General features: G+C 43.6%; 1 protein-coding gene across 1 annotated transcript in view; it reads right to left on the reverse strand.

Moving 5' to 3' along the window:
• LOC124612827 (alpha-tocopherol transfer protein-like) overlaps positions 1-12,455 on the reverse strand; it is a 32,694-nt gene extending 20,239 nt beyond the window's left edge. The window contains exons 1-3 of the mRNA XM_047141253.1: positions 12,182-12,455; positions 11,940-12,050; positions 1,903-2,008 (exon numbers count right to left, since the gene is read on the reverse strand). Coding sequence (XP_046997209.1) covers positions 1,903-2,008; positions 11,940-12,050; positions 12,182-12,247 — 283 coding nt within the window. The 5' untranslated portion in view covers positions 12,248-12,455. The remainder of the gene's footprint in view (positions 1-1,902; positions 2,009-11,939; positions 12,051-12,181) is intronic.
• Positions 12,456-25,993: the final 13,538 nt, after the last annotated feature.

The raw sequence follows: 25,993 nt of genomic DNA on the forward strand, positions 1-25,993 counted from the left end.
TCACGACGGCGTCCCTCACCGTGTGAGTTCTGTGCGCACTGTTTCATTAAACTTCATATACGACATCTTGATGCTTTTAACAGGAGATGGCTGTCTATGATGTGCAGCCTGGAATTTTCTCCGGAATGGTGACTGTATCGCGCTACACCAGAGGACACATTGGGCTTTCTCCTGGCTTAAGTGAGTGTCGTTTGCAAATGGTGCCCAGGTTCGCTGTACGTCACTGGGCCATGTAACATAGTAGCAGTAACTATTTTTCTACACAAAACCTTGATACATCACTTGCAATTCTAAATAAAAGGTATTAATGCACCATACTAGTCATTAAAATTGCTACACCACATAGATGACGTGCTACAGACGCGAAATTTAACCGACAGGAAGAAGATGCTGTGACATGCAAATGATTTGCTTTTCAGAGCATTCACACAAGGTTGGTACCGGTGGCGATACCTACAACGTGCTGACATGAGGAAAGTTTCCAACCGATTTCTCATACACAAACAGCAGTTGACTAGTGTTGCCTGGTGAAACGTTGTTGTGATGCCGCGTGTAAGGAGGAGAAATGCGTAAAATCACGTTTCCCACTTTGATGAAGGTCGGATTGTAGCCTATCGCGATTGCGGTTTATCGTATTGCGACATTGCTGCTCGCGTTGGTCAATATCCAATGACTGTTAGCAGAATATGGAATCGGTGGGTTCAGGAGGGTAATACGGAACGCCGTGCTGGATCCCAACGGCCTCGTATCACTAGCAGTCGAGATGACAGGCATGGGTGTAACGGACCGTGCAGCCACGTCTCGATCCCTGAGTCAACAGATGGGGACGTTTGCAAGACAACAACCATCTGCACGAACAGTTCGACGACGTTTGCAGCAGCATGGGCTATCAGCTTGGAGACCTTGGCTGCGGTTACCCTTGACGCTGCATCAAAGACTGGAGCTCAACTACGAACCTGGGTGCACGAATGGCAAAACGTCATTATTTCGCATGAATCCAAGTTCTGTTTACAGCATCATGATGGTCGCATCCGTTTTTGCTGACATCGCGGTGAACGCACGTTGTAGGCGTGTATTCGTCATCGACATACTGGCGTATCACCCGGCGTGATGGTATGGGGTGCCACGTCATGGTTACACGTCTCGGTCACCTCTTGTTCGCATTGACGGCACTTTGAACAGTGGACGCACGACTGCATGTAGCAGGTCCTGTACGAGCCTTCTTAATACAGAAAATGTTCGACTGCTGCCCTGGACAGCACATTCTCCACATCTCTCACCACTTGAAAATGTCTGGTCAATGGTGGCCGAGCAGCTGGCTCGCCACAATACGCCAGTCACTACTCTTGATGAACTGTGGTATCTCGTTGAAACTGCATAGGCAGCTGTACCTGCACACGCCATCCAAGCTCTGTTTGACTCAATGCACAGGCGTATAAAGGCCGTTATAACGGCCAGAGGTGGTTGTACTGGGTACTGATTTCTATGCACCCAAATTGCGTGAAAATGTAATCACATGTCAGTTCTACTATAATATATTTGTCCAAAGAAAACCATTTATCATCTGCATTTCTTCTTGGTGTAGCAATTTTAATGGCCAGTAGTGTATATGTCGTTTTTTATGCCTTATGAACGTATGCAATTTAATACTTATGGGACACACGATACATGTGAACTCCTTTTGAGAACTTCATGAAATCAGAAATAATATGCCTATAAGTAGCTGAAGCGTTATTTGTGGACTTTGGTATTCACTGCAGAATTTTAGTAGTTTGGAAGAAAAATGTAGAGCCTTTGAGTAATTTTGTAGTTGTTGATAAACGTAAGTTTACTTTTAAAGCCTATTATTTAATCGTAGAGTAACTGCACCTAATGCAAACGACTTATTGAACCACTACTTACCCATTATATCTGCCACTGGACCAGCAGTACCACCCATTTCGTCGGGAACCACGTATTTAGGTAAATGTTCGAATAATGTCTGTGACCCTCGTTCGTGGACCATTATCTGAAAACGGAGGTGACACTTTATAACATATGTAGTACATGTGTATTTTATATACGAAAGAATGTTCTACCTTGGAACACTTTGTCAGACATTCGGCACTATTCATTTCTGTAATAGAAGTTTGATATATATTTCTTCTATATTTTAAAATGACGACATTCATTTTAAGTGTGCTGTAATCTTTTTCTGAACTTAAATAAATTGTTCTGAAAAGTAAGAGTTTTTCAAATTAGAAAACATGTTCCGAGGTACAACATGGTTACATACACAGGAATAAACATTCCATTGATTTTTAAAAGAAGCTGCGAAATGTGGGAATTTAAGGAGATGGGACCTGGATAAACTGACTAAACCAGAAGTTGTGCAGAGTTACAGGGAGAGCATAAGGTAACATCTGACAGGAATGGGGGAAAGAAATACAGTAGAAGAAGAATGGGTAGCTTTGAGGGAAGAAGTAGAGATGGCAGCAGAGGATCAAGTAGGTAAAAAGACGACGGACAATAGAAATCCTTGGATAACAGAAGAGACACTGAATTTAATTTATGAAAGGAGAAATAAAAAATGCAGTAAATGAAGCTGGCAAAAAGGAATACAAACGTCTCAACAATGAGATCGACAGGAAGTGCTAAATGGCTAAGCAGGGATGGCTAGAGGACAAATGTAAGGATGTAGAGGATTATCTCACTAGGGTTAAGATAGATACTGCCTACAGTAAAATTAAAGAGACCTTTGGAGAAAAGAGAACCACTTGTATAAATATCAAGAGCTCAGATGGAAAGCCAGTTCTAAGGAAAGAAGGGAAAGCAGAAAGGTGGAAGGAGTATATAGAGGGTCTATACACGGGCGATGTACACTATTATGGAAATGGAACTGGACATAGATGCAGATGAGATGGGACATTTGATACTGCGTGAAGAGTTTGACAGAGCACTGAAAGGCCTAAGTGGAGACAAGGCCCCGGGAGTAGACAACATTCCATTAGAACTACTGACAATCTTGGGAGAGCCAGTCCTGACAAAACTCTACCATCTGGTGAGCAAGATGAATGAGACAGGCGAAATACCCTCAGACGTCAATAAGAATATAATAATTCCAATCCCAAGAAAAGCAGGTGTTGACAAACGTGAAAATTACCGAAATATTAGTTTAATAAGTCACGTCTGCAAAATACTAACGCGAATTATTTACAGACGAATGGAAAAACTGTCAGAAGCCGACCTCGGGGAAGATCAGTTTGGATTCCGTGGAAATACTGGAACACGTGAAGCAACATTGACCCTACGACTTATCTTAGAAGATAGATTAAGGAAAGTCAATCCTACGTCTCTAGCATTTGTAGACATAGAGAAAGCTTTTGACAATGTTGACTGCAAGATTCTCTTTCAAATTCTGAAGGTGGCAGGGGTAAAATACAGGGAGCGAAATGCTATTTACAATTTGTACAGAAAGCAGATGGCAGTTATAAGAGTCGAGGGGCATGAAAGGGAAGCAGTGGTTGGGAAGGGAGAGAGACAGGGTTTTAGTCTATCCCCGATGTTATTCAATCTTTATATTGAGCAAGCAGTAAAGGAAACAAAAGAAAAATTCGGATTAGGTATTAAAATCCATGGAGAAGAAATAAAAACTTTGAGGTTCCCCGATGACATTGTAATGCTGTCAGATACAGCAAAGGACCTGGAAGAGCAGTTGAAGCGAATGGAGAGTGTCTTGAAAGGAGGATAAAAGATGAACATCAACCAAAGGAAAAGGAGGATAATGTATTGTAGTCGAATTAAGTCGGGCAATACTTAGCGAATTAGATCAGGAAATGAGACACTTAAAGTAGTAAAGGAGTTTTCCTATTTGGGGAGAAAAATAACTGATGATCGTCGAAGTAGAGTGGATATAAAATGTAGACTGGCAATGGCATAGAAAGCGTTTCTGAAGAAGAGAAAGTTGTTAACATCGAATATAGATTTAACTGTCAGGAAGTCGTTTCTGAAAGTAATTGTGTGGAGTGTAGCTATGTATGGAAGTAAAACATGGACGATAAATAGTTTGGACAAGAAGAGAACAGAAGTTTTCGAAATGTGGTGCAACAGAAGAATGCTGAAGATTAGATGGGTAGATCATATAACTAGTGAGAAAGCATTGAACAGAATTGGGGAGAAGAGAAATTTGTGGCACATCTTGCCTAGAAGAAGAGATCGGTTGGTAGGACATATTCTGAGGCATCAAGGGGTCACCAATTTATTATTGGAGGGCAGCGTGGAGGGTACAAATCGTAGAGGGAGACCAAGAGGTATATACACTACGCAGATTCAGAAGGATGTAGGTTGGAGTAGGTACTGGGAGATGAAGAAGTTTGCACAGGATAGAGTAGCATGGAGAGCTGCATCAGACCAGTCTCTGGACTAAAGACCACAACAACAACAAGAAATCAGAACTTATACACTTATCAGCCAGACCATTTTGACCACCAACAGCCTGTATCTCCGCCTTTGGCACCGATAACCGCGGCTGGTTGTCGTAGTATGCAAGCAATGAGTCCTCGGTGGGTCTGTCTACACATGTCGCCTCATTCTCGTAAATCCCGTGGAGCGCGGAGATGAGCTCCGACCCCATGTACAATCACATCCCAGGCATGTTCAAATGGCTCTGAGCACTATGGGTCTTAACATCTATGGTCATCAGTCCCCTAGAACTTAGAACTACTTAAACCTAACTAACCTAAGGACATCACACAACACCCAGCCATCACGAGGCAGAGAAAATCCCTGACCCCGCCGGGAATCGAACCCGGGAACCCGGGCGTGGGAAGCGAGAGCGCTACCGCACGACCACGAGATGCGGGCATGTTCGATCGATCGGGTCCTGATCTGGAGAGTTGTGGGGCCGGCACATCAACTGGAACTCTCAACTGTGTTCGTCGAACCACTCCATCACACTCCTGGCCTTGTGACATGCCGCATTGTCTTTGTTGAGCAACGCGACTGCCGTTGGGATACATGGGTGTCATGAACGTGTGTACGTGGTCTGCAACCAGAGTACGATAGTACTTGGCCCTCATGGTGTCGTGTACAAGTTCCACTGGACCAATGGCAGTCCACTTGAATGTTCCCCAGAGCATAACAGAGCCATCTCCAGCTTGTCTCCCTCCCACAGTACGGAGGTCAAGGATCTGTTCCCCGGGAGGACGACGGATTCGCGCTCTCCCACGGGCATGATGAAGAAGGTATCGGGTTTCATCAGAACATGCAACTCTCTGCCAGTGCGCCAACGTCCTGTGCCGATGGTCACGTGCCCATTTAAATCGTAGCTGAGGATGTCGTTGTGTTAACATTGGAACATGCGGGGGTCATCAACTGCAGAGGCGTTAGGAGTGTTCGGTGAACTGTGCGTTCAGCATTAAAATCGAATGTTAATTCCGCCACAATCCGCCGCCTTTCTTTTTTTACCAGTCTGTCCAACCCCACGACGTCTGGACGCGATTTCAACTTGGTTCCACCACGTGTTGAAAACGCTCAACACAGCACTCCTCGAACATCCGATAAGTCTTACAGGTTCTGAAATGGTAGTGCCACGCTTTCGGGCCATCAGAATCTGCCTCCAGTCAAATCAAAATGGATCGCGCACCTGCCTCATTCTACACACGGACAGCACGCTCACTGATACTAAATGCACCGTGCGTGTGTCCTACTAAAAGTAATTTCTCGCCAGGTGACACTGCAATCGCCTGGACGGGTTTATGTCGATAATACATCGATAATCATAAGTTCTGTCTGATCAGTGCATATCCGCACCGGAGTTGGACCGCATAAACGTTTACGCTCCACCAATGCCCTCACACGGAAATATTAGGTTGCCTCTTACAACACAAATTTCGATTAGCTAGACAGCTAAAACTGTGAACACGTTAAAGAAGTAGTTCATTTGCAAATACACTCCTGGAAATTGAAATAAGAACACCGTGAATTCATTGTCCCAGGAAGGGGAAACTTTATTGACACATTCCTGGGGTCAGATACATCACATGATCACACTGACAGAACCACAGGCACATAGACACAGGCAACAGAGCATGCACAATGTCGGCACTAGTACAGTGTATATCCACCTTTCGCAGAAATGCAGGCTGCTATTCTCCCATGGAGACGATCGTCGAGATGCTGGATGTAGTCCTGTGGAACGGCTTGCCATGCCATTTCCACCTGGCGCCTCAGTTGGACCAGCGTTCGTGCTGGACGTGCAGACTGCGTGAGACGACGCTTCATCCAGTCCCAAACATGCTCAATGGGGGACAGATCCGGAGATCTTGCTGGCCAGGGTAGTTGACGTACACCTTCTAGAGCACGTTGGGTGGCACGGGATACATGCGGATGTGCATTGTTCTGTTGGAACAGCAAGTTCCCTTGCCGGTCTAGGAATGGTAGAACGATGGGTTCGATGACGGTTTGGATGTACCGTGCACTATTCAGTGTCCTCTCGACGATCACCAGTGGTGTACGGCCAGTGCAGGAGATCGCTCCCCACACCATGATGCCGGGTGTTGGCCCTGTGTGCCTCAGTCGTATGCAGTCCTAATTGTGGCGCTCACCTGCACGGCGCCAAACACGCATACGACCATCATTGGCACCAAGGCAGAAGCGACTCTCATTGCTGAAGACGACACGTCTCCATTCGTCCCTCCATTCACGCCTGTCGCGACACCACTGGAGGCGGGCTGCACGATGTTGGGGCGTGAGCGGAAGACGGCCTAACGGTGTGCGGGACCGTAGCCCAGCTTCATGGAGACGGTTGCGAATGGTCCTCGCCGATACCTCAGGAGCAACAGTGTCCCTAATTTGCTGGGAAGTGGCGGTGCGGTCCCCTACGGCACTGCGTAGGATCCTACGGTCTTGGCGTGCATCCGTGCGTCGCTGCGGTCCGGTCCCAGGTCGTCGGGCACGTGCACCTTCCGCCGACCACTGGCGACAACATCGATGTACTGTGGAGACCTCACGCCCCACGTGTTGAGCAATTCGGCGGTACGTCCACCCGGCCTCCCGCATGCCCACTATACGCCCTCGCTCAAAGTCCGTCAACTGCACATGCGGTTCACGTCCACGCTGTCGCGGCATGCTACCAGTGTTAAAGACTGCGATGGAGCTCCGTATGCCACGGCAAACTGGCTGACACTGACGGCGGCGGTGCACAAATGCTGCGCAGCTAGAGCCATTCGACGGCCAACACCGCGGTTCCTGGTGTGTCCGCTGTGCCGTGCGTGTGATCATTGCTTGTACAGCCCTCTCGCAGTGTCCGGAGCAAGTATGGTGGGTCTGACACACCGGTGTCAATGTGTTCTTTTTTCCATTTCCAGGAGTGTATTACATGTACTGTGGTAGAAGATTTTCCCTTTTCGAGGTACAGGATGGTGCCCGACCAATGAAGTATGGCTTAACAGCCCATATGTTATAGCTGTTCATAAAATTATTGTTAATTTTTCAGTTACAGAATTCTGTATATTTTTAAAAACATACAGAATTTAGTAACTGAAGAATTTACAGTATCTTCCATATCGATTTAATACGTTATACAGTTTGTAGACCTCAAAGTTTTTACTAATGCTGAACCTCATCCTTCACAAAAAAAAAACAGTGGAAAATGCCTGAAGCGGCTTATGTGACTTCAATATCTTTCACTAGACTGAAAGATCAGCCAAGGTATGTTCCTATGCACACTGCTCTGAAGGTACAGAAGGTAAAGGGTTAGTTAGACATAACATGATTAATAGTAATGTGATTAATACAAATCTAAAGATTATTTAAACGTGAAGTATGGGTGAAATGGAATTTTTTTAAGATCTCCATTTAAGCCTGGAGGGTTATTAGACCCTGTTTGATGGAAGAAGAATAAAGGAAAAGAATCAAACTAAGTTGTGTTCTGTTGAAAGTCTTCATTTGGTAAAGGCTTTTTGTACCAGTATTAATACTCAATCAACGATAATAAAGAAAAATAGGTGCAGAGAAATGTGTCCAGAATTTCCAATAAGTAAAATTCGTGTTAAGGCGAGTAAAGTTTTGAATGTAGTGTACATTAAGATACGTATTGTATTTTAATTCTTGGATGCTGATGGAGGAAGGGGAATGACGGAGAGGAAGAAAATGGTAACGTTCAGATGAAGTATTAGATCGTAACTAGAAAAGAACCATTTGTGTAAGTAAACGCGTTCATTATTGCGATTTACATATTCAGTTAGCCAATTTAGACCATCAACTCCATTTTATTGTGGTCTCGTCTACAGAAGATATGAGACCGAAGACTTTATTCTAAAACATACACGACATAGGTAGCTGAAGGTTTTAATCTTAGGAATCGGTTTGAAAGATTTACGTCTGTTAAAATTCAACTGAAAAATTTTATTGCATCTGAGATCTATCTGCAATGTGCCACGTAATAGAAACTGACATACTATTGGTACCGTAGCGAGAGATGAAACTAAGTGTGACCATAAAATGTAAATTCATTGAATACAAATGAAACAAATTGCGAAAATTTGATAAAGAAATGTTGCAGTACACCACGAGCTGTATGTAAATAATTTAATAAGCAGGTTGGTGTGGTTGCGTCGATTCGAATACACATACCTAAGTGTGCGTGTAAGAAAAAACACGGATCTGTTGAATAGCACGTGGCATTCGCTTACGACGTCATATCACTCATAGCCAACAGCAGTCTGTACGGGTCTGTCAATTGTTCAGAATGAAGATGACGTTAGGTGGTCAGAAAATGTGTGAAATGCTTGTAGGGATGTTACAGGGCAGGTAGAACTGAGACATAAATGTTAAGAAAGAAATTCGATACGTTGCTCCGTTTCCGATTTACTTAGCGTTGAAGTTAACCAATCGGGGCGCGCTACGCGTAAATTCAAGTTTCAGCTAACGTGTCAAAGCAGTGGCAGGCCGTTTGAATGTGAGTGCGCGACGCCGCGATTGGCTAACTTCAGTGCTAAATAACTCGGAAACGGAGCAACGTATCGAATTTCTTTCTTAACATTTATGTCTCTGTACTACCTGCCCTGTAACATCCCTACAAGCGTTTCACACATTTGGTGACCACCCTATATATACAGGGTGTTACAAAAAGGTACGGCCAAACTTTCAGGAAACATTCCTCACACACAAATAAAGAAAAGATGTTATGTGGACATATGTCCGGAAACGCTTAATTTCCATGTTAGAGCTCATTTTAGTTTGGGCCCCATGTTCTGCCACCTACGCTCAATGGAGCACGTTATCATGATTTCATACGGGATACTCTACCTGTGCTGCTAGGACATGTGCCTTTACAAGTACGACACAACATCTGGTTCATGCACGATGGAGCTCCTGCACATTTCAATCGCTTCTCAACAACAGATTTGGTGACCGATGGATTGGTAGAGTCGGACCAATTCCATGGCCTCCACGCTCTCCTGACCTCAACCCTCTTGATTTTCATTTATGGGGGCATTTGAAAGCTCTTGTCTACGCAACCCCGGTACCAAATGTAGAGACTCTTCGCGCTCGTATTGTGGACGGCTGTGATACAATACGCCATTCTCCAGGGCTGCATCAGCGCATCAGGGATTCCATGCGACGGAGGGTGGATGCATGTATCCTCGGTAACGGAGAACATTTTGAACATTTCCTGTAACAAAGTGTTTGAAGTCACGCTGGTACGTTCTGTTGCTGTGTGTTTCCATTCCATGATTAATGTGATATGAAGAGAAGTAATAAAATGAGCTCTAACATGGAAAGTAAGCGTTTCCGGACACATGTCCACATAACATATTTTCTTTCTTTGTGTGTGACTAATTTTTCCTGAAAGTTTGGCCGTACCTTTTTGTAACACCCTTTATCAGTCGTTACTGTGACTTTTTCAACATGCAGACCGATCATTCTCACAAATATCGGGCACATCCTATCTCTTACATTCCTCTTGCGACAGGAAACTTGTACAAGAGAGATAATTCTAGTTTAGAACAACGGCCCAGCATTTATTGCTCAGGATGATAGCGTCAATGTCAAACTAGGTACTCCATTTGACATTGTAAGAGAATCCGTTTATAAGGCTCTGTTTCTTGACACTAATCCGGCATTTGGAACCCGCAAATGATGAGAAATCGCCTTTCCTGGAACTGTAATTTATTCTGTGTGTCGGGCGCTCCTTCATATCGTCATTTACACTGATATTGGTGACCGTCAGTAGCGTAATTTTTTTCTCAGTCTTTTCATGTTTTAATAGTTCCTGTACTTCGTTTCTGACGAAGAGATGGAGAACAAACTAGATGGGAGGTTAATAGAGGCAAATGTGGAATTGGTCGTACAGTCACCACTCAACTCATGCCGGTGGACTGGAGAGCGGTCTCTAAGAGATATCGAGGGATTCTTCACCTTCCCATCTCACTAATTACCACATTACTCATTGAAGCTACGTGAATCTAGTGTTCCACACAACGCCTGCGTCGCCGTATCGAGTGAAAGCCTTGGAAAGGCTAGTTCAGTGGCATCCGAGCCGGCGTGGTCAACGGTGCAAGGTGAAGGGCTGCACTTGATCAGCAGCAGGCTATACGGGAGCTGTTTTGCAGTGCGGGCAGTCGACGCCGCCGGACAGTTAACGAATTTGGTGGGTGTACTAGTAGAGGGAAGCTACACTCCAGTCCTCATATAGTTTCTTAATAATGGAAAAGACTCACGACGTTTCCCGAATTAAATGGTGAGGGCAACGCCCAGTCCCTGGGCGGAGAAAATCCCCGACCCGGCCAGTAGTCGAACCCTAGACCCGGTGGTCCAGAGGCAGCAACGTTAGCCACAAGACCATGAGCTGCGAACTACTCCCCAGTGACTCGATTACACCTACTGCGTAAAAGATCTCGAGTGTAGGATTAATCTCATTTGTGTTACTACAAATGTGATGGGTAAAGGTTTTAAACGAGATTCGAAAAGTGCTTTTGTGAAGAACCTGTTCACATGTTATATCCACTCATATGTCCGTACAGTTCATGGTTTTTAGTTGTTTTAAAGTGGTTGTTGAGTTCCGCTCAACCAAGCCAAGGATATGAAAAATTCATCACTTCAGCGAATGGTAGTTCTAGCGTGAGTCTACCGCCCGCACCACAAACAGCAGAGGCCTTTGCGAGATTGCGGTCTGCTAAGATTAGAATAGGTGCTCGATACGATGTTAGAGCAGTGGTGCATGGACGGTTGCCTCGGCAGGATATATCCCTGCAGAGGGCAGATTGCAGACTACTTCATTTTCATTTTAACATGTGTTACAGTTTATTTAGAAACTGTAGCTGTCTTTTAAATGTCTAAAGGAATAGTTTAAACATCGACTAACAAATGATGGATGCTGGCAACAAGAATCCATTTGGTTTTCATCGGAGGCTATCTTTATAATATCGTATGCGTAAAACATAACTTGAATTCCTAATAGTATGGTACATTGGCTCAGGTGCGTTCCCTCAGCCTTTGCATAATCTTCACCGACTTACACTACATATCGTTCCGGAGATGCATTTTGGAACACCTCAGTAAAACTAAATGGGTTAAGGCTCTTGAATACAACATGCACAGTCTGAAAATTTTTACTGAATAGCAGAGACGGACGAGCAATACAACATTTGTGATACATTGAAGTTTGAAGCGATGTACAACCTGACCTCTTTTGAAATAGTAAGTGTGATTATATAAAGGATTGGATAATTTCATCACTTACGGTGTCTACGACAGTGAATGTATGATGAAAAGGAGAAAATGGTAACAGTAATGAGGGAAGTTCATATAACATTGGCTCTATCAAGCAAAATATACAAAATTTTTACGGAATGTAATTTATTAAATGAAAATGAAAGATGTTAGTGGATATTTTACGTAGACACTATCTGCTGAGGACTCTTAACTGTGAACTATCAAGTGGTCGATTAGCTCACCCTCTTCTGCAGTTTCTCGGGAAGAGCTAGTTTCACTATGGACAGCACTGTGTTCAGTATCTTCGGCGCGTTTAGAAAATGTAAGGCTTTGATCCTCTTAACGTAAGCTGTCTGTAAAAGAAAACAGTCATCGATGTATACGATACGGACAAGATGTAACGAGGAATATATTAAACTATAAATTTTCGTTGTTTGTTTTTGGCATTTAAAGCATCCTAAATTGTTGCTAATTAAATACCTACCCTGGTAATCAATTCCAGAGCCCGAAGGTCGCGGATCGTCAGCTTGCTCAAGTGTCCAGCAGTCATGTCCTTCAGATCGATTAGGAGGATGTAACCAACGGAGTAGTCAAATTACAGAATGAAGTTAATGATCATGAGACACGCCTTTGCTACGTGCACAGGATTCAGATTCGAAGGGTCAGGATCGATGCCACCGAGGACTCCAACACGGTGAAACTGCGGTGTGAGACGAGGCATCGTCGGAACTTTACTGGAAGTGGGAGGAAATCACACCTAAGAAGCTGTTCATGCATGCATAAAATGGTATAGTACAGCTAACAAGTTGACCGGATGTTGTCTCAGATCAACCGTCGACTAGCGAAGGCAGCTGAAACGATTAATTAAAATTGTGTTTTTCAATGTTCACAACCTAATACATTTATGCTGAAATGTCTTAGTTTCCTATTTATGACCTACACCAAAGCTTCGTGTCAGTTGGCAGAACCTAAATCTGGAACCAAAATCTAAACAAGAAATATACTATAATAGGCAGAGCAGGGAATCAGCGACGGGGATCACGGCTATGGTGCAGAAGAGTTTGTGTGAGGTGACCTCACAGCAGTACATGTAAGACTTCCATGTATCATTTTCAAGTGTTCAGCAACACCAAGATTTTGTGCAAGCAAAGCATTATGGATTCTTGCAGTTAGAGTACCGTAGCGGGAAGGAACGTCACTTTGGAACAATTTTACACGAATGCACCGATCATGACGACGATCTCGACAAAGGAATAAAATTTCTTAAGATCAGTAATGGGCAACAAAAACCCACTTCTGCGTCCTATCTACTGTGATGATGCAGTACATTTGTTACTTGTTATCTCCACTGAATTAAATAAAAAAATTGTTATTATCTGAATTCTGTACTTCTTGTGAGTCAGATGGAAAGATAAAGACATTTAAATTTTTCCCAAAAACGCTGAAAAAATAGCATAGTGGCTGCAGATGTCAGTAAAGATAAGCGATGAATACTTTACATGTAATATACTGATACCGAAGAAAAGCTAAATTGTCCAACACTTATAGGCGATACCGTGTTTTGTCTTTTTGATGGAACAAAATACCACCTTCATGTGATGTGATGAACAATGATGAAATTTACGATTGCTTGCAGATGATCATCAACATATTAGACTTTTTTAAAAAAAGTAAAATTCTTTTTCAAAGTTCATCTTCCGAGATGTTTGACGTCCGAAAACAGTCCTTTTTTCTACATTCTGTCATAGTGTCTTCGTCTAGACAAGACTTGCTTTTATTATATACGTTATACGTTGAAAACAATTAATCAAAATGTTAATTATTTTCTTTCTGATGGTGGCCAACGGAGTCTAAAACTAGATATTACAATAACATATAAAATAAGAACAAGCGTAAATCCTTTAAATGATCTAAACCCATTGAGCTAAGTACAATTTGCCCTGGCGTATAATGTCTTTGACAGGGGAACATGTAGAAGATCAAGGTACTAAGGCATAACGGACTAACAGTGTTCTTTGCCTTTTCTGTGCCGCCAGCTCTCGGATATTATTAAAACTATTTCGAGAGGTAGAGACGCAGTATTTAAGAACGCATCAACGTCATTACGTGCTGAGTTATTTCTTGTACAGACGCTGCTTCTTTCCTACATGCTTCTGCAATGTTTCTCCAATAGTCAGGTCTGACACAAGTAACCAAACATACAGGCTGACAGTTATTGGACTATATGAAACAAAATCGTCATAACTTCTGAACAGATGGTCGCCGAGTGAGATCGCAGGCATTTTCTTCGCCCGCTAAAAGAACTTATTTAAGTGACCAAACACGCTTGACACGTAAGTTCTCTAAAAGCAAAGTAATTACTGATTCGTTCTTCTGTCATTGTATCTCCAGATCAGTACAAAAACAACAACCGCACATAAAACCCTTGTGCCGTTTTTTGTTTACATACCGCCAATCTAGCGTCCTTGACAAATTTAAAACATTCTTTTAACTTAATTATTCTTTTGAAACTGACGATGAGAGAGAAATGAAGGAGCTGTTATAGGGTAGTGATCAGAGGGATTTGTTGCCAATCTTGTAAGAAATATTTTCACTGGGGTAATGCTGTGAGGAGATTGTAGGGAGAACAGAAGAGGCTCTCTCCTGGAACTGCAGAGTATGCAGTAGGAACATTTTGATTGGGGAAGGAAAATCTGTGCCCTCCAGGCACAGTTGGAGGAAGCAAGGAAGGAACTCATAAGGAACAACGAAGATAGCGGGAAGGAGAGTGGTTGAGAACCGGCAGCTGGTAGGACGATATGAAGAAAGAGAACGCCATCTGACAGTTTTATCATCAACACCAAAAACAGGTTTCTACCATTGCCAGATGTAAGTGGAGAAGAGCCTCAGGTAGAACGAGGAGCAGAAAATGTGCCGCACACTTCAGCGAAGGCCAAGAAGCGTAGGAGTGTACAAAGTGTTAGGAAGAAGAAAGTGTTGCTGCTTGCTAGTAGCCATGGGCGAGGTGTAGGCCCTCAGTCACAGGAAAGTTTAGGGGCAGCGTACCAGGCCACCAGTATCTTTAAGCAAAGTGCGGGACTATGTCATGTGATAGAGTACTTAGGGGCTTCATGTAAGGTCTTTACAAAGGAGGACCATGTAGTGATAGTGGGTGGGGCAGTTAACAGTTTGGACAGGGATGGGGCGTATGACATAAGTGGTGACCTGGACTAGATAGCTTCCATGACTCACGGCACTAACGTACACATTGTTCAGTTGTTCTGGCGTCATGATCGGCCACTACCTGATGGAGCTGTGAGGCGAATCTGTGTGGAGTTAGGGATGGCTCTGAGGGCAGTCAACTTTGTTCATATTTCTGTTTCTCTGGTGCCCATCGGGATTACCAGCAGATGGGGTTTTACTGGGCATGGCCTGCACCTAAACAGGACTGGGAAGAGAAAATAGGTACAGCAGATTCATGAAAGTATAGAGGGTGGATCTCAGGCCACACATGGTCAAATACCTGTTGTCATAGGTTGGAATAGTTAGTCTTTTTTTAGAATCAATCCGGGCAAAATGTTCCTCTGACTAATAGATATCTCCAACACATTAAATAATACTGAAACAGTCACTCACAAGACGGATTTTAACACTCCAAATATCACATGTACCAGATGTCACACAGAATAACAAACAATAGGAAAAAGTAACACAGGGCATTTCGCAGACGTAACAATCCTTCATCAACACATGCAAGGAATAAAAGATAAAATTCCACTATTAGAAGTTGAGCTCCAATCTTTGAACTGCACAGTAGTTTATGTTACTGAGCACTGGTGTAGAGAGACAGAAATCCGACACGTAGTGTTATCGTCTCATGAAAGGGCCAACTCTTACTGCAGAACTGCTTCAAGGGGTGGAGGATCATGCATTTAGATCAGAAAAGGAACACATTTCAAATCAAGACAGGACATCAGGACAGAAGTGAAGATAAACACTTTGAAATATCTGCTATTGAATTAACAGGGCTTCATATCACCAAGAAATTAATCATTTTATGTATGTATAGATCTCCCAGTGGTAGTGTGGACACTTTTTTCAAAAAATTAACGGAATTTCTAGATAAAGTCTCACGTACAAAGGTCAACATAATTCTGTGAGGGGACATTAACATCAACACTAATATCATAAATGAATCCAGCAGTATCCTCATAAATATCCTCAAAGTTTTGGCATGTCCCTGTTGGTCAATAATGCAACAAGTGTTACTACAACGACTGCATCAGTAACTGAACAAATATGGACAGGGAAAAATGTGACGTAGCTGTAAAAGATCACGTCCTATCAGACCGTCTCTGTCAAATAATAACAGTAAAATCAGGCATGTAATTATTCCCTAAACTGCAAGCCTACAAACTACATCTATCAGAAACCAAAATAGAAGATTTTTCAAAGGAACTAGCAAAACAAGGCTGGGATGTAGTGTATAAGGAAACCAATGTGAAAATGATATTCTCCACATTATTTATATTGAACTTTGGAAAGGCGTTTCCAAAAGTATTCATGTCTGAATCAACATCGCACAGAAACACATGGATAACAACAGGTATAAGAAGCTCTCCCCCCCTTAAATACCTCAGTTCCATGGAAAAGAGTTGCAATGATCCATAATTCTTATATTTTTATTATAGATACAAAAAGATCTGTAGGTAGGTGCTGACTACTGCAAAAAAGTCAATTAATGACGAAGTACTATATAATGCAGAGAATAGAAGCAAAGCAGGAAACAGGGGGAGGCAAACAAACCCAGAATAACATACCGCTAAGGGAGGGGGATAACGTAATAAATGATCCACAACATATAGGAAACGATGTAAATGACCATTTTTCAAGTATTACAGAGAAGTCGCAGCAAAAATTCCCCAAAACAAATAATATAACACCTGTAAGTAATGTTGCACTAAATACAATGATGTTACTTCCAAGAGAATGAAGTCAATAAAACTGTTCAAATACTAAAAAATAAAAAGTCAGTAGGCTTAGATGAAGTACAAACGTGTGTACTGAAACAATGAATACAGATTATACAAGGCCCCTTAACAAATATAATAAATGAATCCCTCAGATCAGGGACCTTTCCAGAGCAGTTAAAACCACCAAAAGTTGTACCTCTGCTTAAGAACGATAATGCAAAAGACAGAAAATTACTGGCCCATTTCCCTGCTGTCACCATTCTCAAAAATAATAGAAGCAATTACGAAAGACAGATTAATGAATTACCTGAATAAATAGAATCTTTGAAGTGATTCACAGTTTGGTTTCTGAAGTGGCAAAAATAAGGAGTCAGCCATAGTGGAATTCATAAAGGTTGTAAGCGATGTTCTTGGCAAAGATGAGTGTGTCGCAGGCATATTTTTGGATCTTTCTAAGGCCATTGGTACGGTTAACCACAAGATTCTATTAAATAAATTAGAAGCATTAGGAATAAGAGGGGTTGCTAATGATTGGTTTCGATCATACCTATCAGATAGGGTACGAAGAGTAGACATAACACATACTTCAAATAGATCTAAACATTTAGAAACACACTTATGAGGACCGAAATACATTAATATAGGGGTTCTGCGAGGTAGCCTATCAGGAACAATACTATTAACGATAAACATCAATGATTTTCCCAGTAGCGTTACTGAAGGTGAAAAAATACTATTCGCTAATGACAGCAATATTATAGTGACTGAGAAAACAAGAGAACTCCTTGGATAGACATGAGATGAAGCTCTCAAGGAAGTTTACAACTGTTCAATAAGCAGTAAAGTGACATTGAACATAAAGAAAACCAATGCCATGAATTTCAGTTTGAAGAGAGAAAATTAGAATGTTAAATTAAATGTAGGTGGCACCTGTATAAACTATGTAACAAATACAAATTTTTTAGGAATGACTACTGATTCTCAGTTGAAGTGGTGTGAACACACAAAGGTTCTTGCAAACAGAATGTCATCAGCATGTTGTGCCCTTCGAATCCTATCATGAGTATGTAACATGCAGTGTCTTTTAGTTACATACTATTCATTATATACACTCACTTCTTAGCTATGACATTCTTTTTTGGGGAACAAATGCACAAAATATAAACTCAGTTTTCTACCTCCAGAAAAGAGCCATAAGAATCATAACCAAAACTGGTAGTCGTGCTCATTGTAAAGATCTGTTGAAAACACTGGGGATTTAACTGCTCCATGTGAATACATTTACTGGCCAGTTGTACGCATCAAAAATAACATTGGTAATTACTGTACAAACAGTTCTGTCCATGACCATTGAACAAGAGTTAGACTTACATTTGCCGAGAAAAAATAAATATAAAACTCAAAACAGCATTTTCTACCAAGGAATAAAACTGTACAATAAATTATGAAAAAAACATTAAAGAAATTCCAAAATTACACTTATTTAAAAAAGCGGCTAATAAGTACCTGTTGTGCAATACATTTTATACATTGAAGGATTAATTAGATAAAACAGAGTAGGGATTTGGCAAAAAAAATGTTATACAAATAAATAATGATAATAAAACATTCAACATTCACACTATGTTTTTTCTATTTTTCCTTTTCTAGAAAGACTTACCCCAAGCTATACATTGTACAATACTAACACCACTTTCTGAGCTCAACATCTCACTCATTGTAGAGGGATGTTGACTCAGTTTTTCAGGATAGCAAATAGGAAGTTGTGGTAGAGAAAATGGCCCAGAGATCACCAGTGTGTGTGTGTGTGTGTGTGTGTGTGTGTGTGTGTGTGTGTGTGTGTAGTGAGTGAAGTGTTATTAAACAACGTGTGTATAGTGTGTGCAGTGACTGATAGTGAGATACGAGTGAACAATGTGGCGTTACATTACTTAATAAGTTATTTGTAAGAAATGTTTCGCAGATCAGGAATAAATCTAACCATTGTCCGTAACTAGAAGTTTGTAAATCTATGTGTATATGAATTAACTTATTTTAAATTGGTCTAAACTAGCAAGAAAATTAGGATTGTGTCAGTATATTTGCATTGTGAAGGGACAGATCGACATAAGATGGATAGTTTCTATGAGGCACTCACTGATTTAGTTGTTAGAGTAAAGGACAAGGACAGCGTTCTGCTCATGGATGATTTTAATGCCAGGATTGGAAATCGAACAGAAGGGTATTGAAAAGGGTATGGGTAAATTTGGAGAGGATATGGAGGCCAACAGGAACGGTAAACAACTCTTGGATTTCTGTGCCAGTATGGGCTTAGTAATCACAAACTCCTTTTTTAACCATAAGAACATTCACTGGTATACTTGGGAAGGCAGGGGAACCAGATCTGTCATTGACTATATAATAACAGATCAGGAATTAAGGAAGGCTGTGAGGAACACACGTGTATTCAGGGGATTCTTTGATGACACTGATCATTATTTAATCTGCAGTGAAATTGGGATTGTGAGGCCGAAAGTGCAGGAGGTCGGGTCCATATGTAGGAGGATAAGAGTGGAGAAACTTCAGGATAAGGAAATCAGGCACAAGTACATAACAGCGATCTCAGAAAGGTACCAGTTAGTTGAATGTAGTCAATTACAGTCACTGGAAAAGGAATGGACAAGGTACAGGGACGCAGTACTAGAAGTGGCTAAAGAATGTCTTGGAACAGTAGTATGTAAAAGTAGGATGAAGCAAACTGCTTGGTGGAATGACACAGTCAAGGCAGCCTGTAAAAGGAAAAAGAAGGCTTACCAAAAATGGCTACATACTAGAACCCAGGTAGACAGAGAAAGTTATGTTGAAGAAAGAAACAAAGCCAAACAGATAATTGCAGCAACCAAGAAGAAATCTTGGGAAGAATTTGCAAACAGGTTGGAGACTATGGGTCAAGTTGTTAGAAAACCATTCTGGAGTGTAATTAGCAGTCTTCGAAAGGGAGGTAAGAAGGAAATGACAAGTATTTTGGACAGGTCAGGAAAACTGCTGGTGAATCCTGTGGATACCTTGGGCAGATGGAGGGAATATTTTGAAGAGTTGCTCAATGTAGGTGAAAATACGATCAGTAATGTTTCAGATTACGAGGTACAATGGGATAGGAATGACGATGGAAGTAGAATCACATTTTAGAAATTGGAGAAAATGGTCAATAGATTGCAGTGCAATAAAGCAGCTGGGGTGGATGAAATTAAGTCGGAACTCATCAAATACAGTGGAATGTCAGGTCTTAAATGGCTACACAGGATAATTGAAATGGCCTGGGAGTCGGGACAGGTTCCATCACACTGGACAAAAGCAGTAATCACACCAGTCTTTAAACATGGAAACAGAAAAAATTGTAACAACTACAGAGGTATCTCTTTCATCAGCGTTGTGGGTAAAATCTTCTCAGGTATTGTTGAAAGGAAAGTGTGAGTATTAGCTGAGGACCAATTGGATGAAAATCAGTTTGGGTTTAGGCCTCTTAGAGGTTGTCAGGACCAAATCTTTAGCTTACGGCAAATAATGGAGAAGTGTTGTGAGTGGAACAGGGAATTGTATCTATGCTTTATAGATCTAGAAAAGGCATATGACCGGGTTCCTAGGAGGAAGTTATTGTCTGTTCTACGAGATTATGGAATAGGAGGCAAACTTTTGAAAGCAATTAAAGGTCTTTACATGGATAGTCAGGCAGCAGTTAGAGTTGACAGTAAATTGAGTTCATGGTTCAGAGTAGTTTCAGGAGTATGACAAGGCTGCAACCTGTCTCCACTGTTGTTCATATTATTTATGGATCATATGTTGAAAACAATAGACTGGCTGTGTGAGATTAAGATATGTTAACACAAAATAAGCAGTCTTGCAACTGCGGATGACTTAGTTGTGATGGCAGATTCGGTTGAAAGTTTGCAAAGTAATATTTCAGAGCTAGATCAGAAATGTAAGGACTATGGTATGAAGATTAGCATCTCCAAAACGAAAGTAATGTCAGTGGGAAAGAAATATAAACGGATTGAGTGCCAAATAGGAGGAACAAAGTTAGAACAGGTGGACGGTTTCAAGTACTTAGGATGCATATTCTCACAGGATGGCAACATTGTGAAAGAACTGGAAGCGAGGTGTAGCAAAGCTAATGCAGTGAGCGCTCAGCTACGATCTACTCTCTTCTGCAAGAAGGAAGTCAGTACCAAGACTAAGTTATCTGTGCACCGTTCAATCTTTCGACCAAATTTGTTGTATGGGAGCGAAAGCTGGGTGGATTCAGGTTACCTTATCAACAAGGTTGAGGTTACGGATATGAAAGTAGCTAGGATGATTGCAGGTACTAGTAGATGCGAACAATGGCAGGAGGGTGTCCACAATGAGGAAACCAGAGAAAAACTGGGAATGAACTCTGTAGATGTAGCAGTCAGGGTGAACAGGCTTAGATGGTGGGGTCATGTTACACACATGGGACAAGCAAGGTTACCCTAGAGACTCATTGGTTCAGCAGTAGAGGGTAGGAGGAGTCGGGGCAGACCAAGGAGAAGATACCTGGATTCGGTTAAGAATGATTTTGAAGTAATAGGTTTAACATCAGAAGAGACACCAATGTTAGCACTGAATAGGGGATCATGGAGGAATTTTATAAGGGGGCTATGCTCCAGACTGAATGCTGAAAGGCATAATCAGTCTTAAATGATGATGATGATGATGATGATGGTGATGACTAAACTTGTAAATAGTTTGACATATCCTATATCCTTGTAAGAAGAAGCTTGGCGACCCCGGGGTTCCTGAGCTGGGGACTGGTAAGCGCCGCCAGTCCTCTGTCATCGTAAGCTCTGGGCATACTTCAACGACCACTGTGCGGCGCGGCGGTGGAATGTTGTGTGTCTCGGGGAGTGGGGATCTTGGCTTGACCGCCCGGATCGCGAGGATGGAATAAACCTCTATAAACAACCCCTCAATATCAAGGTGTGCTGCGCGCTGATGAGATGCATGGCTGTTGAGATGGAACAGTCGTTAGCGGGCAACCTCTGGGGAACCTGCCGCACCTCAGTTGTATAAGGCTTACCTAGGCATGCGGGGCTCTGTCTAGGTGGACTTGTAGTTCCCTAGCTACTCGTGGGACCGAGATGGATCCTTCGAAATCCTCTTTTCTTTTCTTCCTCCCAGCGGAAAGGGTGAGCCGCTGGAAGGTTCTAACACCCAGTCTCTTAAGAGGGCTCGTCCCCCTGACTCCGGCACTTCTTTGACAAGTCCAGTCTTAGGTAACAGAATGCATTCTGGTAGTCCGAATGTGTTTCTCATCGTGAAACGGAAGGAGGGTAGTTTCGAGAAGGTTTCGCCCTTCTATATACAAAACGGATTGGAGGGAATCTGTGGCTCCTTAAAATCGGTGAAGCGCTTACGTAATCGGACCTTGCTAGTGGAAACTTCCACTTCCCAGCAAGCGACTAAACTTCAGTCTGCTAAATGCCTTGGAGAGTATGCCATAGACACTGAACTGCACAGCACCTTGAACTACAGCAAAGGTGTTGTGACGTGCCAGGATCTAGTTGACATTCCCAAGGAAGAACTGCAACGTGAGTGGGCTCCGGCAGGTATCGTTGATGTTCAACATATCATGAGGAGGGTAGATGGCAATCTTGTCAAATCCGACACCTTTATTCTAACCTTCAGTAGCACGAAACTTCCTGAACATGTGAAAGCTGGCTTTCCTCGCCTTAGTGTGAGGCCTTATTTCCCGACCCCAATGCGCTGTTCCAAATGCCAGCGTTTTGGGCATACTACCTTAGGATGCAAAGGCGACGCGACTTGTGGAAACTGTGGTCAGGCTGCTCATGAAGGAGTTGGTTGCTCGTCTCCGGCTAAATGTATTAATTACTCTGGGAAGCACCCTGTTTGGAGTAGGGGCTGCCGCATATTTTTAGAGGAACGCAAGGTCCAGGAAATGAAAACAACCAAGCGTATCCCCTATGGTGATACCAAGAAAATTTATAAGTCGATGCAACCTCCCCCATTTGCTACATCTTTTGCATCCCTGGTACAGAAGCCTACTCCAATAGTCGATGCCTCAACGCAGACTGAGGTGGTGAGTGTTGGCACTAACACCTGCAGCTGTCAGTGCTCTTGCAATGCAGCCAGTGTTTCAGAGCCAGTAGCCCCTACTCGAACGGCAGACAAAGGTACAGTGGCGAACTTGGTCCAGCCCCTCGCGCCTCCAACAGCTGAGGTTGTTCCCAAGCCCAGTGCGCCAATTACCACTCCCACATCAGCTCCCCCAAAGTCCACCAAACCACAGAAAGCTACTGTACAGCAGCAACAGCGGGTCAATTCCCGTGGTAAACCATCTGACCATGCAAATGTTGTTTTATGTGAGGCTTCATCTGACTCTTCCCCAGAATTGATGGAGTACAATGTATGTGTGGGGCAATCATCTCGTCCCACGCCTGCCCCTCCACCTGCTGCGGTCTCCCCGCCCCGTCAGAGAGACAGGATGAAGGTGCTACCCCCAACATAGACGGCTCCCATACTCCAGTGGAACTTGCAAGCGTTCAGGACGCATGTGGAGGAACTTCGTCTACTCTCTCAGGTTAGACCACTGTGTCTCTGTCTCCAGGAGACGTATGTCCATCCATCATACTCCCCTGAGATACGAGGCTATACACTGCACAAAAAGGACGACCTGTGTGGAGAGAGAGCTCGAGGAGGCGTAGGTATTTTCGTCAGGACGGACTACAACTCCTCGCCTCTCTCACTTACGACGACTTTACAGGCCGTCGCTGTGTCCGTGCACGTGCGTCATCCATTGACTGTATGTTCACTTTACTTGCCCCCACATGATGCTCTTGATCAAGCGGCCCTCACCGACCTTCTTACACAGCTCCCCCAGCCATTCATTATTTGTGGTGATTTTAATGCCCACAATGTGCTTTGGGGCTCTGCAATTACCTGCCCCAGGGGTAGAGCGATTGAGAGGCTTCTGCTGTCATCCTGTGCCTACTTGCTCAATGGAGGACAGAGTACTCATTTCTGCACGGCGACTGGGTCGTTCTCTGCCATTGATCTCTCGCTTTGCTCTCCAGCTCTTGCCGCCAGTGCTCACTGGGAAGTGGTTGCTGACTTGCACGGCAGTGATCATTTCCCAATCTGGATTCACCTGCCAGATGGCGTGGGGCCCGAAAGGAGACCACCACGATGGGTGCTCAGAGGAGCTGACTGGACACTTTATAGCCAGTTGGCCCAAAACGGACCACCACGCCGCTGCAGCATCCATTCCACAGTCCACAGGCCACCGGAAGAGGCCACCTGTGCCTTGGTGGAGTGCCGAATGCCGCTCTGCAATCAGGACCAGGCGTGCGGCTCTGCGTCGGTTCAAGTGTCGGCCGACTGCTGAGAATCTTGCAGCCTTTTGGGTGGCGAGAGCAAGATGATGCCGCATTATTCGTGAGAGCCAGAAGAGGTCGTGGCAAACGTTCCTGAACACCATTAATCGTTCCACCAACAGTTCCATTGTGTGGGAGACCATCAGGAGAATTTCTGGCAGAGGAGGGAGGTGCCCCATAGCTGCTGTAATGACTAACGGCACTCTCCACACGGATCCGCGAGACATTGCCCAGACTATGGCAGCGTATTTTGCCACAGTTACTGCAACAACCAGTCAGGATCCAGGTTTCCAGCGCCATAGAGCGGTTGCTGAGAGATGTAGTCTGAACTTCCAGTCCACCTCTCATGAAGTTTACAACTGCCCATTTTCTATGTGGGAGCTGGATTCTGCATTGTCTGGAGCTCGTGACACATCCCCTGGTCACGACAGGATCCACTACAGTATGCTATGGCACCTCACAATGCGCAACAGAGAACTCCTCCTCGCACTTTTTAATGACATTTGGGCTTCAGGTCACTTTCCTGACGCGTGGCGTGAGGCAGTTTTAATCCCTTTTTTAAAACCTGGGAAAGACCGCACTAGCCCAAGTAGCTACCGTAGTATTGCCCTCACTAGTTGCATAGGGAAGACCTTGGAGCGGATGGTCAACCGCCGCCTTGTCTGGATGTTAGAATCCCGGCAACTCCTTAGTCGCTTTCAGTGTGGGTTCAGGAGGTTTCGTTCCACCTTCGATAACCTTGCCATCCTGGAGGCGGCTATACAACAAGCTTTCCTCCGCCGTCATCACCTTCTCGGTGTATTTTTGGATATCGAGAAGGCCTACGATACCACTTGGAGGCGTCTCATTCTGGAGCAGCTTCACGAATGGGGATTTCGTGGTTGTCTTCCACTTTTTATTCAGTCTTTCCTCTCGCCACGATATTTTAGATACCGAATTGGTGACGTCCTATCTGATCGCTTTGAGCAGGAGAATGGTGTCCCTCAGGGTAGCGTTTTAAGTGTGACTCTCTTTGTCATCGCTATTAATAGCATTACGTCCATAGTGAAACGTCCTGTCCAGTGTTCCTTGTTTGTGGATGATTTCTCTTTGTTCTGCTCTTCTTCAAGCCTTGCAACGACAACTCGTCAGTTGCAACTTACGATTAGGCGTTTGGATGACTGGGCGCAGAAGAGTGGTTTTAAGTTTTCCACCGAGAAGTCTGTATGCGTTCTTTTTAACCGTTCTCGTTCGATTTTAACCTTTCCTGAGTTCTTACTTTTAAAGACACGGTGAGATTTCTGGGGCTCATTTTTTACTCGAGGCTCACGTGGTTACCTCATCTTAAAGACCTGAAACGGCGGTCGCTTCAGGCTTTAAGTATTTTAAAATGTCTTGGCCACAGTACATGGGGAGCTGACAGGACTTGTCTGCTCCAGTTTTACAGGGCGTTTGTGCGATCTCGGCTCGATTATGGGTGCACGGTGTATGGGTCTGCGAGGCCTTCTTACTTAAAGATTTTGGACGTTGTCCACCATGAAGGGCTTCGGTTGGCCACTGGGGCATTCCGAACTAGCCCCATACCAAGCCTCTGTGCAGAGGCAGGTGAACCGCCACTTCATATGCGGCGACGGCTACTTACGGTACGCCAGGCGTATAAAACTTTGTCCACACCATACACACCTGCATACCATACCGTTGCTCAGCCTCCTCTGGCACGGTTATTTCATAACCGGCAACGTGCGACGCAGCCCTATGGGATTCGCGCACAGGATTGCCTCGGTGCGATGTCTATGGCTGGTCTTCGTGTTTTACGTCGCGGTTGGAGCAGATCTCCACCTTGGCTCCTCCGGAGACCCAAACTTATTTTAGATTTGACTCGTTTTAAGAAGGATGGCACGCCAGATTTTACATTCCGGTCACTGATTTTAACATTTTAGATGTGCATCACGGTTTCACTGTTGTTTACATTGATGG

The sequence above is a fragment of the Schistocerca americana genome, chromosome 4 (genome assembly GCF_021461395.2).
Source record: "Schistocerca americana isolate TAMUIC-IGC-003095 chromosome 4, iqSchAmer2.1, whole genome shotgun sequence".
NCBI classification, from domain to species: Eukaryota; Metazoa; Arthropoda; class Insecta; order Orthoptera; family Acrididae; genus Schistocerca; species Schistocerca americana.